The 13,078-nt window shown below is 42.4% G+C and overlaps 2 protein-coding genes across 2 annotated transcripts; one reads left to right on the forward strand and one right to left on the reverse strand.

The window, feature by feature from the left end:
• The first annotated feature begins 2,920 nt into the window (after positions 1 to 2,920).
• pnn (pinin, desmosome associated protein) lies at positions 2,921 to 7,884 on the forward strand. Its single transcript, XM_086275908.1, has 9 exons — positions 2,921 to 3,080; positions 3,491 to 3,571; positions 4,594 to 4,665; positions 4,942 to 5,017; positions 5,125 to 5,219; positions 5,367 to 5,442; positions 5,579 to 5,734; positions 5,983 to 6,121; positions 6,231 to 7,884. The coding sequence occupies exons 1-9, from the start codon at positions 2,968 to 2,970 to the stop codon at positions 7,385 to 7,387; spliced, it is 1,965 nt and encodes a 654-aa protein (XP_086132034.1). The 5' UTR covers positions 2,921 to 2,967; the 3' UTR covers positions 7,388 to 7,884.
• A 1,476-nt stretch (positions 7,885 to 9,360) lies between these two features.
• On the reverse strand, positions 9,361 to 13,051 carry gemin2 (gem (nuclear organelle) associated protein 2). The gene is made up of 10 exons (XM_086275912.1): positions 12,540 to 13,051; positions 12,304 to 12,388; positions 11,565 to 11,654; positions 11,348 to 11,407; positions 11,083 to 11,199; positions 10,617 to 10,661; positions 10,454 to 10,522; positions 10,108 to 10,218; positions 9,884 to 9,942; positions 9,361 to 9,694 (listed from the first exon to the last, which is right to left on the reverse strand). Exons 1-10 carry the CDS (start codon positions 12,662 to 12,664, stop codon positions 9,655 to 9,657), a joined length of 801 nt encoding a protein of 266 aa, XP_086132038.1. The 5' UTR covers positions 12,665 to 13,051; the 3' UTR covers positions 9,361 to 9,654.
• Between the last annotated feature and the right edge of the window lie 27 nt (positions 13,052 to 13,078).

Below are 13,078 nucleotides of genomic sequence, written 5' to 3' on the forward strand. Positions count from 1 at the left end.
GATGTCTGAGGACAGGTGGTTCTTCCTCAGGGTCCTCAAGAAGAAGAGGCGCTGGTGAGCCTTCTTGACCAGCTTGGAGCAGTTGGTCGTCCAGGTGAGATCCTCGGAGATGTGGACTCCCAGGAACTTGAAGCTGCTCACACGCTCCACAGCCGTCCCCTTAATGTGGATGGGTGGATGTGGGTCAGCATTCCTCCTGTAGTCCACGATGAGCTCCTTGGTCTTCTCGGTGTTAAGCAGCAGGTTGTTTGTGTCGCACCACTCAGCCAGACGATCCACCTCCTCCCTGTAGGCGGCCTCATCGTTGTCACTGATGAGGCCATAGTTAGTTGCCATTGTTGGAATTTTCTTTCTATTATTGCAGGGTCTTTACCTTACAATGTAAAGTGCCTTGAGGCAACTGTTGTTGTGACTTGGCACTATATAAATAAACTGAAATGAACTGGATTGCATGCCAGGATTAACTGTGCTGGAAGCGCTTGCAGCACTTACACCATCCTCTTTTCATTGTTAGTATTTTTTAGTTCAGTTGGCTATCTTCAGATAAACATATTTAAATAACCCTACTATAGTTGTGTTTTTGATTAGTTGACATAATTTTGGGTTGCACCCTGTTTAGTAGCTAAAAACAAACAAACTTGCCATGTTGTGTGCTAAAGAGTTACCATCCCAAACTTTATTTTACTTTAATACATCACTTTGAATGCTAATATGATTTGTATTTGATGTTTAGTACATATTCCTTATATAATAAATATAACAATAAAGTTTTATAGGAACTTATTAGTCAAAAATAAAGCATTTACATCTGTATTTATAAATTACATACCAACCACTACTAAGGAATATTTTATAAATGATTATTTAATGTTTACTAATACCAAACTAATGCTTACCAGTGTGTAGTTGTTATAAAGTGTTGCCAGGAATAATATCAGTGTGAGAAAGATTTTAAGGCACTTCATTTGGATCAGAACTCGTTTTATAAGCCATCATACTTGCATGCATGCCATACAAAATTTTGTGAAAATCAATTCCCATTTCTATTACACCAAAATGTGCTTTTAGTAAGAGAACGTGACAACTCATCCTGCATATTTTGACCCATGCTGGCCTCAGTTGTCTGATTAGCCACTGTGGGACTGCTTCAGAGCCTGAATATTGATTGTAGATCAATTTAAAGAACATGACATTTAAACTCACCAGTACAGGACGTGTCATGTACACTGGGTGGGGGAGGGGTGTGAAAGGGAAGTAAGTGATGGATCTGATTACCTGACTGATTTTTCCTGTATCCTAGTATGGGCATAGGTTTAAAGATATACCTCGGATATGAGTGAGAGAAAAACCCTACCAGTAGCTGGACAAAGCTGGACTGAAAGACAGCACAGAGGCACTAATCATGGCAGCACAGGAACAACCTCTGAGCACGAAATCCATAGAGGCTGGGGTCTACCACACCAGGCGAGATCCCATGTGCAGGCTGTGTAAAGATGCCCCTGAGAAAATGCGGGGCATAACAGCAGGGTGCAAGATGCTAGCAGGCAGGGGATGGAGCGCCATAATGAAGTGGTTGGCATAGTATACAGAAACATCAGTACCGAGTATGGCCTGGAAGTCCCAAGGTCAAAATGGGAGACACCCCCTAGGGTGGTGGAGAATGACCTAGCTAGGATCCTGTGGGACTTCCAGATACAGGACAAAATGGTGGTGGCTGACCATCCGACAAAGTAGTGGTGGACAAGCAGAGGAAGACGGCCATAGCGATAGACGTAGCTATAACAAATGACAGTAACATCAGAAAGAAGGAACACGAGAAGCTGGAGAAGTACCAAGGGCTCAGAGAAGAGCTTGAGAAGATATGAAGGGTGAAGGTAACGGTGGTGTCAGTGGCAACTGGAGTGCTCTGTGCAGTGACTCCCAAGCTAGGCAAGTGGCTCCAGCAGATCCAACATCCGAGATCTTTGTCCACGATAGTGCAGTCCTAGGAACAGTAAAGACACTAAGCAGGACCCTCAAGCTCCCAGACCTCTGATAGAGGACCCCCCCACACACACACACACGCACAGTTTTGCATCCATTGAGTCTCCTCTACTTATCCTTTTCAAGGTTGCGGGGTGACTGAAGCATAACTAAGCTATCCTGGACAGCCTTTCATAGGTCAGTATACATACTATACGCATTAAGTATACATGATATCACAACATTTACACAAGATTATAAACGTAGAATTAAAAACTTTAAATTAATCACCAGCTGTGGCTCCAGCAAACATCAGCTGATACTTGAAATTAACATTAAAAAAATTCTACCGACAGCTGATCAAGCTCAAACGTGCTGCCGTTGTTTAGCGCGACATCTGCTGGTTCTCTCTTTCTGGAGAGAAAAGCCGATCAGCTGATCATTGATCAGTTTCATGATTGAATTAGCAATTTTCTAGCTGAAGTAGTGATGAAATCACGTTCCCTTTCACCTCAACTTTAAATTTCGACCTCCTCTGCTGTAACTGGTCAAGCCCAGAGTCGATCATGACCAACTGGCCAATCCACCACCATTCATTTATATCGTTAATAAATAAATAAATAAATAAATAAAACCCCATCGGCCCATAAAAACGAAAAATCACGAGCGGCCCACCGGGCAAATGCCCGTATGCCCGATGACCAGTCCCTGTCAGCCCTGCAGTGGTGAATAATCCGCTGCTTCTTGCCTTCAGTTGAAGGCCGAGCTGAATTTAGTTTAATCAATTTTAAAGATCCTTCTAAGGCTGGGAAATTAACTTTATTTCAGATACACGCAAACACGCCATTCACCCCCGATTTTAGAACCAATACATACACGTTAGTAAGCATTATCCATCCCCGACCAGAGGGTGGCAGTGATGCGTTGATGAAGAGACAGGATGAAAAAGAAGTCTAGAAGTAGAAGAAGAGGACGAAGACGTGATTCGCGCTAACTGGAAGCAAGATGGCGGTGGCAGTGCGGAGCTTGCAAGACCAGCTAGAAAAAGCCAAGGAAAGTTTGAAGCATGTGGACGATAATATTCGTAAACTGACCGGACGTGATCCTAATGAATCAAGGTAAAAAGCTTAACTGGTTATTTAGTTTTTTAGCGAGTTCCTGGAGTGAAGCTGGAGAGCTGTACTCAGTCGACGCGTGCTAAGTTAGCGTGGGTCGGCTAACCTGCAAACAGCACCGCCTCATTGTTTTGTGTCGCACATATGTTTTTACCATCCTAATTTATTCGCATCAAACGAATAAAAATGAACCAAATCAGTGACTTCTTTAAATATTGAGTTGGGACATTAAATCTGGTAGATGAACAGAGTCGAGGCCCTGCAGGAGGCGTCGTCCGGGCGGCACATCACTTTGTCTTGCTTAATAATACAACGGTTCTGCAGCAACACAAATGCATAATGTTAACGTGAGTCTTATTTGTCAGACTGTATTCTTTCTTTTGTGTTAACCTCGGTGTCTGCTGTGCTTGCAGGCCGGGTCAGATCCGTCGGCTTGGAGGCCCCATGGCAGGCCCTGGAGGAGGTGGTAGAGGCAGAGGAATAAACCTGCTAAGGTAAATCTTTGCGCCCCCCCTCTCGAAAAAAAAAGAGCTTTAGATTTTCAACTTTAGTGTGTGATCTGAAAAGTATGTACAACAGTACTTCACCCCACCCCTCACACATCTTCCACATTGTATTAAATGTGAGACTTGGCGTCAAGTCACTTCTTAAATAAGCCTTGTTTTGCTATTGTACAAATGGTCATACATGGCCTTGCATTCTGTAACCAGCAACAAACCAGTTCAAACCTTCACACTTATAATCATATTGATTTCATCAGTTAGACATTAAAAGGGGGAATTGTTGTGATTTTCTTTTTTCATTTTAACGGCTATGGGGAAGTTAATTATCAGAAGCAGAAACTATATAACTTTACAAACTGTAATGGACTGAGAAGCTGCCCCATTTTGCAGGATAATTTGCCTTGGGGGTTTTGTTTTTAAATGTGAACCATCCACACCCACTATAACCGAGTCCAAGAACAAAAACATGGAGTTGGAGATAAATGTTAATCACATTTGTCTATGATGTTTTTATGATTCAGTCTGTAAAGGAACCACTGGTGTTTCAGTTAAATGTTCAAAGAGGGTTTGAAAATTGTTGTTTTTGTCTTGATGCATGCTCAGTCGTCCAAGTAATTAAATCCCAGGAAGTTGATTGTTCATCAGGGCGTTGTTTTTAGTGGGCGAAACTTTTGGCCGCTCATTCAAGTGATTTAATATGCAAAGTGCTATGACCACTTAAGGACAATGAAACTGATCTCAGGGCCCATTGTTGGTCCTTAACGATAGTTTTGGTCATTATGCAAATAAACAGTTTAAAAGGTTGGGGAAACCTAGAGTGAGCTCAGTCTGAGCTCAGTCACTTGGATGAGTGAAGCATTTCTCCGACAACACGACCAGATGAACAGAATCAGCTTCCTTGGAGTTTCTTTGTGTCTCTCCAAAAAAAGGTAGAATAAATTATTTCAACAGTTTAAAATATTTAAAAATTCAGTCTGTGCATTTCTAAAGTTTTCCTCTTTGTCCTCTCTCAGACGCAGTCTCTCAGACATGGGAAGCGGCGGCCCTCCTGCCAAGCAAAGGGACATCGAAGGAGCCCTGCTAAGGTGAGATCTCGACTTGAAATATAATATAGTGATTGGGTAGTTTCTAGTTTTGGAGCTTGTGTAACACATTTTACCTGAAACCCTTCATTTAATATTAAGATTATTTAACAAGTGTAAGAAAATATGGTTCTTGTTTGGGGTGGGGGGGGTGGTATTTCTGCACATGTGAGGCATTATTTGAATTAATTCTCAGCTTTCTGTAAGTTTTTTTTTTCTCCCTTGTCTTGATTTCAAAGTACCATCTCTTATGAGTATTTGATCTTTGTGTGGCTGCAGGCTGGCAGGGGACCAGAGGGCCAGGAGGGACATGCGTCACGACAGCGACGCCGAGGATGACGATGATGTCAAAAAGGTAATTTTGTCAAAAATACCTGATCAGTATTTGCTTTCTCACAGTGGATTTTTTTCCTGCTTTGAAGTGATAAAAATCCTAACATTTGCTTCTTGTCCTTCCTTCAGCCGGCGTTGCAGTCGTCTGTAGTAGCTACCTCCAAAGAGAGAACGCGCCGAGATCTCATTCAGGACCAAACCATGGATGAGAGGGGAAAACAGAGGTAGCTCTTAAACTCTAGTTTTACATTCAGAGTTGGTTATTAAATAGCCTGAGCCATGATTGGTTTAATTTCATCTGGCAAATGGCAAAACGTGTCTACAGCTGAGAATTAAGTGTGTGATGGTGTTGTTTGTGTTGTCTTGGTCAGGAATCGGCGCATGTTCGGCCTGCTCATGGGGACCCTGCAGAAATTCAAGCAGGAGTCAAATGTCTCTTCAGAAAAGGTGAGGAATAGATTCATCTTTTGCTTGGTTATGAGAACAGTATTTTTGAAAATATAGGTTTCTGTGTTGATGAAGTCATAAATTCCATGATTTTGTTTTCTTGTTCTGCTTCATATTTCTTTTTGTCATCCTGTAGCAAAAGCGGCGTTCTGAGATTGAGCAGAAGCTCGAGGTTCAGGCTGAGGCTGAGAGAAAGAAGGTGGAGAATGAAAAGAGGGAGCTGTTTGAGGAGAGGAGAGCCAAGCAGACAGAGTTGAGACTTCTGGAGCAGAAAGTGGAATTGGCTCAATTGGTAAGACGGTGTATTTGTTTGAAAGTGGGACTAGCATGAAAGTGGTGGAGTTTTGTTTATTTTTAATGAAACTGGATTTACTGATTCGGCCAAACTAAATGTCTATTTCATTTATCACTGCTTAATTTTCACACCAAATTGTAATTTGATAAACATCTAATTTAATACTTAGTCTTTTAAAATCTTTTTTTGTAGCTAGAATGATGGGAAATGTAAAAAAATTTTTTTTTTTCTTTCCCCATCCAAAGCAAGAGGAGTGGACCAGCCACAATAATCGCCTGGTGAAATACATTCGCACAAAGACCAAGCCTCATATCTTCTACCTGCCTGGAAAAATGTGCTCCGCAACACAGAAACTCCTCGATGAATCCACCAAGAAACTAAATGGTGAGTGGGAATTTATTTTTGGAAGTGCACTGACAGTGTTGTGGCGGTGTTATATAGTCACAGGGGATCTGTCTACTAAATAACATGAGGATTTTTTTTTTCTCAACAGCTGTGTTTGAAGAGAGGTGTGAGGCTTTTGCTGAACACCTCAGCAAGATGGAGTCGCGTCCCCGTCGACAACTAAACCGCGAACAGGACGGCAACACAGCGGCAACAGGGACGGAGCAGCCGGAGGAGGGTAAGCCAGCAGGTCAGGTAGTCAAAGTGACAGGTAATAAGGGCAATGTAGAGATGGAAGAAGAGGAGGAAGATGAGGAGGAGGAAAAGGAAAGGGAAAAGGAGAGGGATAGAAAGGTGACAGAGAAGGAGGAAGGGGAGAAGGAAGTGTCTAAGAAGGTAGAGGAAGAGCAGGAAGGGATGGAGTTAAGTGAGGAGAAGCGGGAAGGAGAGGATCAGAAGAAGGGAGACAAAGAGGGTAGTCCAGAGTCAGAGGAGATGGAGGTAGAGCAGACAGTAGAGGAGGAGGACAGGGGTAAGGATGTAGGGGTGGAGATGGAACGCAAGCAGGGGCCCACAGATCTCCAGGACAGCAAGTCCTCTGAACCAGCTGTAAGCAGCCAGGAAGCCGAAAACACCAGCCATCAGCCCGAGCCCAGCCACGCTGCTGAGGAACCAGCAGCAGAGTCTCCTGTGAGCAATGGGGCATCTAAAACCCCAGAACCCCCGTCAGCCCCTAGTGTGCCTGCACAAGTGTCCACAGTCCCTGGATCTACGGTCCAGGACTCCACAGTTGACAGACAGGCAGTGGAGGGGAAATCGCAGGAGGAACCCCCACAAAAACTACCTGCTTCCCAGGAGGTCCCTGTTACTGCCCCAGCTAAGGAGGACAGCGGCAGAGGGAGAAAGAAGGAAAAGGAATCGAGGAAAGGCCGCAGTCGCAGTAACAGCTCTTCCTCTTCGTCCTCTGGCTCCTCCTCCAGCGGAAGTTCCTCTTCCTCCTCCGGGTCCAGCCGCTCCTCATCATCCTCTTCTTCCTCCTCATCCTCATCATCCAGCAGCCGCAGCCGAGACAGCGGCAAACGCAAGAGGAGGCCCTCAGATAGAGACAGGAAGAAGGGAGACGAGAGGCGAAGCCACAAGAGAGGAGGGAGTGGCGGAGGAGGGAGGGACTCGAGGGGATCGAAGAGGAGCGAGGAAGGAAGGGGCAGGTCGTCCCGGAGCGATAGGGAGCATAAAGATAGAGACAGGAAGGACAAGCGACGCTAATCTGGTTCTTTTTCAGCTTCTGTAAAAACTGATGGAAAATAAGCTTCCAACTCTTTACTTCCAACATTAACTGTTTCCTCATAAAATAGTTTTGACATCAGGGGGTCTGCTGGTGGCCAGTTCCTCCATCTTTAACTTGGAGGAAAAAGAGTCCATCTCTAATTGAACCCCTTAAACAGTAAAGGTGTAAATTCCAAATGATTTATCCTTAGTCTTAGATTTGGTCTTTACACAGGTCTTTGTGACACAGTGAAGAAGGTTGTGAATGTTCTCTTTTTCATCTTAAGCATAATGAAGAGGGTGGGCTCTTGATGGTGGTCATTCACATACATTACTTTTGTTTCATGTTGTTGTGACAACACTGTTTATTCCCATTTATTTCCACTGTTTTCAACAATGTCAAGCGTGATTTGCTCAAATACTGGATTGAAACTTTTTTGCTGGGGTGGGGTTAATGACTGATAATCTGCTTCAAAATAAAGTTGAAGTAGTGAAAATATGCTTGTTTGTGTGAATTCTTATTTGTTTTTATTTATTTTTAAATACATCACACTCTTCAGTTTATTGCACAGTTCAGGCAAAAAATATCCTCAAAATACAAGTTATACTTTCCTAAGGATGTGCGAAGCGCCAACAGTGGTTAAGTTCAAATACATGTACTACAAAAACACAATCATGCTTATTTTAATGGCGTGGAACTGAATTAGTTTTCAAGCATGTAGTTGAACCCTGAAGATGTTTGATCTAGTCAATCTTTTATTTAGACAGAGCCAAATCACAACAACAGCTGCCTATAGGCACCTTATATTGTAAGAAAGATCCTACAATAATACATACAGAGAAAAACTCAACAATGATATGACCCCCTATGAGCAAACACTTTGGTGACAGCGGGAAGGAAAAACTCCCTTTTAACAGGAAGAAACCTCCAGCAGAACCATGCTCAGGGAGGGGTGGGGCCATCTGCTGCGACTGGTTGAGGTGAGAGAAGGAAGATGGGATAAAAGACAGATTTGGTGTATTTTGTGGGTAATCAGCCCTAAAATGCAAAAACTCATTGGGAGTGACCAACACAAGTAGAGCAAAAAAGGCAAGCCTGAGATGGTCTGGGTATGTGCAGAGGAGGGATAGATGTAGAAGGCTGAGCTGCAAATAAGGAGGAAATCCAGGAGACCTCAAGAGAAGATTCGTGGATGTAGTGAAGGAAGCCCTACAAAACATGCAGAACTGAGCACAAACTATGTCCATGTTGTTTCATTTATTTATTTTTTAGAAACATTTTTTTAAAGTATCTGGGAATTTTTTTAATTAGGAACCCAAGTGTACCTGATTGGATTTGTCATTGCAGTATATTTGGTTCCACTGTATATCCATGAGGAATTGTCATGTCTAAAGTCATTCTTAAATTGTCATTTTTAAAGAATCTATTTGACATGATCACAAGGGCTTGATGACCAGAAAAAGTGTAATTAGCTTGAGAAAAGAAGGCAACAAGACTTCTTCACGGTTGTGAAGAATTCCAGGTACTAAACACTTAGTGGGGCATTATGCCCCTGAGGGTCGTTGACACACTATTGATCACGTCATCTCAAGTCAAGGTGAGAGTCATTGTCACCTGGGATTAAATGGCCTGCATTTGTATAGCGCTTTACTCAGTCCCTGAGGACCCCAAAGCGCTTTACACTGCATTCAGTAATACACACATTCACACACTATTAAGGATGAAACCAGTGTGTGAGGCCTTGCCCCACCCTATCATGAGCTATTAAGATCACTTGAGGCAATGTGTGAGGGGGTTGAAGCACCTGGGACTGTATTGTAGGTGGCTGATAGCTGGAGTCGTTAGCCACCACACCTGTTCAATGATGGTTGTTCACAACAGACATGGCCATAAAATGACCTGGATGACTGAGAACCTGCATACACATAATCAGCAATGATGTACACACACACACACACACACACACACACGGTTTTCTTACAAATCACAGATAATAGAAAACTTTTATTTAGAGCTAAATTACACACATATAAACGCACAAAGAAAAGCATAAACCTGTTTGAAAAAAGTAGCCCTGATCCTGCTGCATTTTCTTGTAGTCCCTGTGTGCCAGCGCTGCTCTGTGCAGGTAACCAAATACCTTACAAATAAAAACATGTGTTTTTGTAATCCAGTCTCTTTGTTTTCGAACTTCAGCTTTCACTGCAGCCAGACTTAACAATATGATCCTCCATATGTTGGTGAGGTTAAACAGATCAGGTTGGCTTCACTCCTGCTGATCTGCCAGATCATTCTGTTCAAAGTACCTGCAGTAAAAACAAAAGGAAGTAAGTATAGCTGCATCCTCTGTACACATCCAGACAGCAATATCATGGTATCATCACCCTGAACAATTTAGACACTGGTGGTAAAAAAAACAACAAAAAACAAAAAAAACCATTTAAGGGTTTTTCTCTACACAGAGTTCCATATAAGAAAAATACAGAGAACCTTACCTGGCAACAAGACAGATGAGCAGGTTGAGGGCGGGTAGTTTATCATCTTCCTGGCTGTCCTGTGAAGTCATGCAAGCAGGGAAAAGACTCAGAGTAAATAAAATCAAATATCATCAAATTTCAACAAAAAACGAGAAAAACATGGCCTGCTGTGGCCGTTTCAAGCATGGAGTGATAGCACATAGAGATAGTGCTTTACAGGAGATGGTAGGATTGTGGCCTACCAGCGTGCTGCGGAGCTGGGCGCATCTCCGTGCAAGCTGTCTGATGGATGAGTGAGCTTCGGGCAACAGAGGCTTTTCCAAGCAGGCCAATAAAGCATACAACCAGCGCCCCTGGAACAAGAAGATAGACTGCAAACTCAAGTATTTCACAATAACTGCAGCCAATAAACCATCACCTTCTATATCTGAAACATAAGACAGAAGCTGAAGGAATGTTTGGTTTCATGATATCTGTGCGGAATGCATAGTCAGCTCATATCTATCTTGAATGCAACACAGGATGACTATAAATGCGTGTGGAGTTCGGAATCAGCATAAAAATGTGGTGCTAATACATCAAACTCACCAACTGTGGAACAAATTCTCGTTCCTCGAACCAGCCGATGAGGATTTCCAACACCATCAGCACTGTAGACTGTAGACAGGTGGGAAAACGCAAACACACATATCTTCTAATCAGGCTTTGACTGGTTTAGAACATCTTGAATGTCTATAGAGGGATCGTTTACCTGATTTAGCCTGCTGATGATGCTTAGGAAGGGAGGGAACCCCATCTGAACAGACAGAGAAATGCTAAGGTAAATAGAGCAGTACACATTTTGGATCTGAAAAGTAACGCCGATGCTGAAGTGCTTTCACTCTAAATAAAAACACTTCCGTTTACATAGAAATCTGTGGGAAAATGGCCCACAACTCCCTGATGACTCAGTCACTAGTTTCAGCTCACACTGAATACAACATGAAGTGATTTTTTTTAAATTATTGGCATTATTAGGAAGATTTTCAATCACAGGTTGTTACTTGTAAGTGTGTGGTTTCAGGTCCAGTTTCAGTGCTCAGTTGGAGGCTTTGTGACAAAACCTCATTAACCAATAGGTGATAGATGTGACCGACAGCTTCTTTACTGTCAAAAAATCTTACAGATTGTATTCATGATGACACAAAACATTGAGATATAGCCATTACATATATAACCTTGCTATAGTCCAGTGCTGGCTCTGGTTCTGCATCTGTGTGGGAGGATGAAGTGCCCAGATAGACCTTCTCTCCTAAACAAAACCTCTTCCAACCCTCCTCATCCGTTAGCTTCGGCTGTAACATACAAATACGAGCATACATAAAATTTTAACATGAATTCTGTTTTTAAGTTTGCCTCTTGGAGAAAGACAAAGTATTTATTTGGTTATTAGAGGAAAGCATTGCATGCTGAAGCATTAAAATTTACACATTACCACATTACCATCAGCACGTTGTCATCTAGAGTTTGGCTGGTCCAGTGTTTCCTGTGCCTTGTGATACTCTAAAGGAAAAAAAATGTTGTAAATGTAAACAAAAGTTCATAAATTGTCAAATATCCATTTGTACAAATTTGTGCGGATTTAGACCTACAAAAAGTTTTAGTGAATTCTGTTAGGCTTCGCTATTCTATAATATCATAACAGCAAAAAGGCTCTTACCTGTCTGACTTCAGAGAAATTGCTGACTTGTTGTTGTTGCCATCTTAGACTTGGGGAGAAACCCACTGGAGCAGCATGACACCCTGCCACCTAAAAACCAGAAAACAACCCCACAAAAAATGTAACTGAGAAATAATCAGAACAGATGAAGCATTATTGAGATGTATTATGTTTTATTTTGTATAGCATCTTCTTTTCTTTGCCAAATGAACTGCTGTATACTGTTTACATGAGCAACGTAAAAATCGAACACAGCACAACATTTTTCAGAGCCTATCATTCATTTCTAACTGTGCAGTGAAAACTATGAAAAGATATTAAGAAAGATTCGTACAGATGTGCTCAGAAGTTTCCATCCACTCATCGTGGGTATGAATGTTTTGACCCTTTGTGGATTACAGAAAATCAAAAGTAAATTAAAACTTGTGCACCCAATTCTTGTTTTTCAAGGTTATTGAAGTGAATGCTTTAAAATCATTCCATCCTGAAAAAAAATGAAAAATTCAAAGAAATCATTTAAAAGCCCAACATTATGAGGACATTCACACCCATGATGAGTGGGACTGACTGCTCACATCAAGGTAAAAATACTTGAAATGCTTTGATTTGCAGACACCACAGAGTAACAAAGCTAATGAACCCTGTCACTATCAGGGTCAGGGCTTTGTCATTTCCTTTAATTTGTCATACATCTGCAGCATCAACCAGTCTCAATACATTTGCCTCTCAGTTTACTCACAGATGCATTCACTGTTTGCTTCTTCCTTAGTTTTTTGGGGTCAATCTGAGCGACCACCACCTCTGGGCACAATGAAGCCTCCAGCCTGTCCAAAAGGAAAAAAGTTCATTGAAGCAGCCCGACCACCTCAACTAATACATTAACACACCAAAGAGAAAACAGGCAAAGAGAATCTAGGAGTTAATTAGACGCGAGCATTAATAAGAGGTGTGTTCTTCAGGTTGCGATGCACTTACTGGACCTGTCGGAGGTACTCCTGGGGGTTTCTCGGCGGTCCGCTCAGGTCCAGGTCGCCCACGGTACCGGATCCACACTCCATGGGCAGCAGTCTCGGCATTAACTCCTCCACGTCTGACTTCATTGTGACTGAATGTGTAAGCTCGGCTAGCTTTTAACTAAATGAAGCAGTCAAGCTCAATTAAAAATACGGACTCGCAACGGACCAAAACACTAAACTTTTACCAAGAGTAAACACAACCAGACTAGACCGCCATCTCTCTCGCAAAACAAACGCATAGTGATGACGTCGTCTTTGTGCGCGCGTTTGCCTTGTTGCCACAGCAACAGACCAGCTGTCAGTCCTGGAGAAAGGTCGAAAATAATGGAGTGGGTCTGTTTTAAATTGCCATGGCGTTTACCCGGAACCCCGTTTATGTGTGCACGTATTAAAATCTCAATGAAATATCAATTAAAGCAATTTTCCATTAATATCAAGTCTTCTAATGAAATAGAAACCTTTGACCAGCGAACTGATAATATTTGGTATTGCAAGCAG

The sequence above is a fragment of the Aulonocara sp. 'chitande type north' Nkhata Bay genome, linkage group LG19 (genome assembly GCF_057382095.1).
Source record: "Aulonocara sp. 'chitande type north' Nkhata Bay isolate Kocher_YH1m ecotype deep benthic linkage group LG19, A_spYH_male_GT1.1, whole genome shotgun sequence".
Taxonomy (NCBI): Eukaryota; Metazoa; Chordata; class Actinopteri; order Cichliformes; family Cichlidae; genus Aulonocara; species Aulonocara sp. 'chitande type north' Nkhata Bay.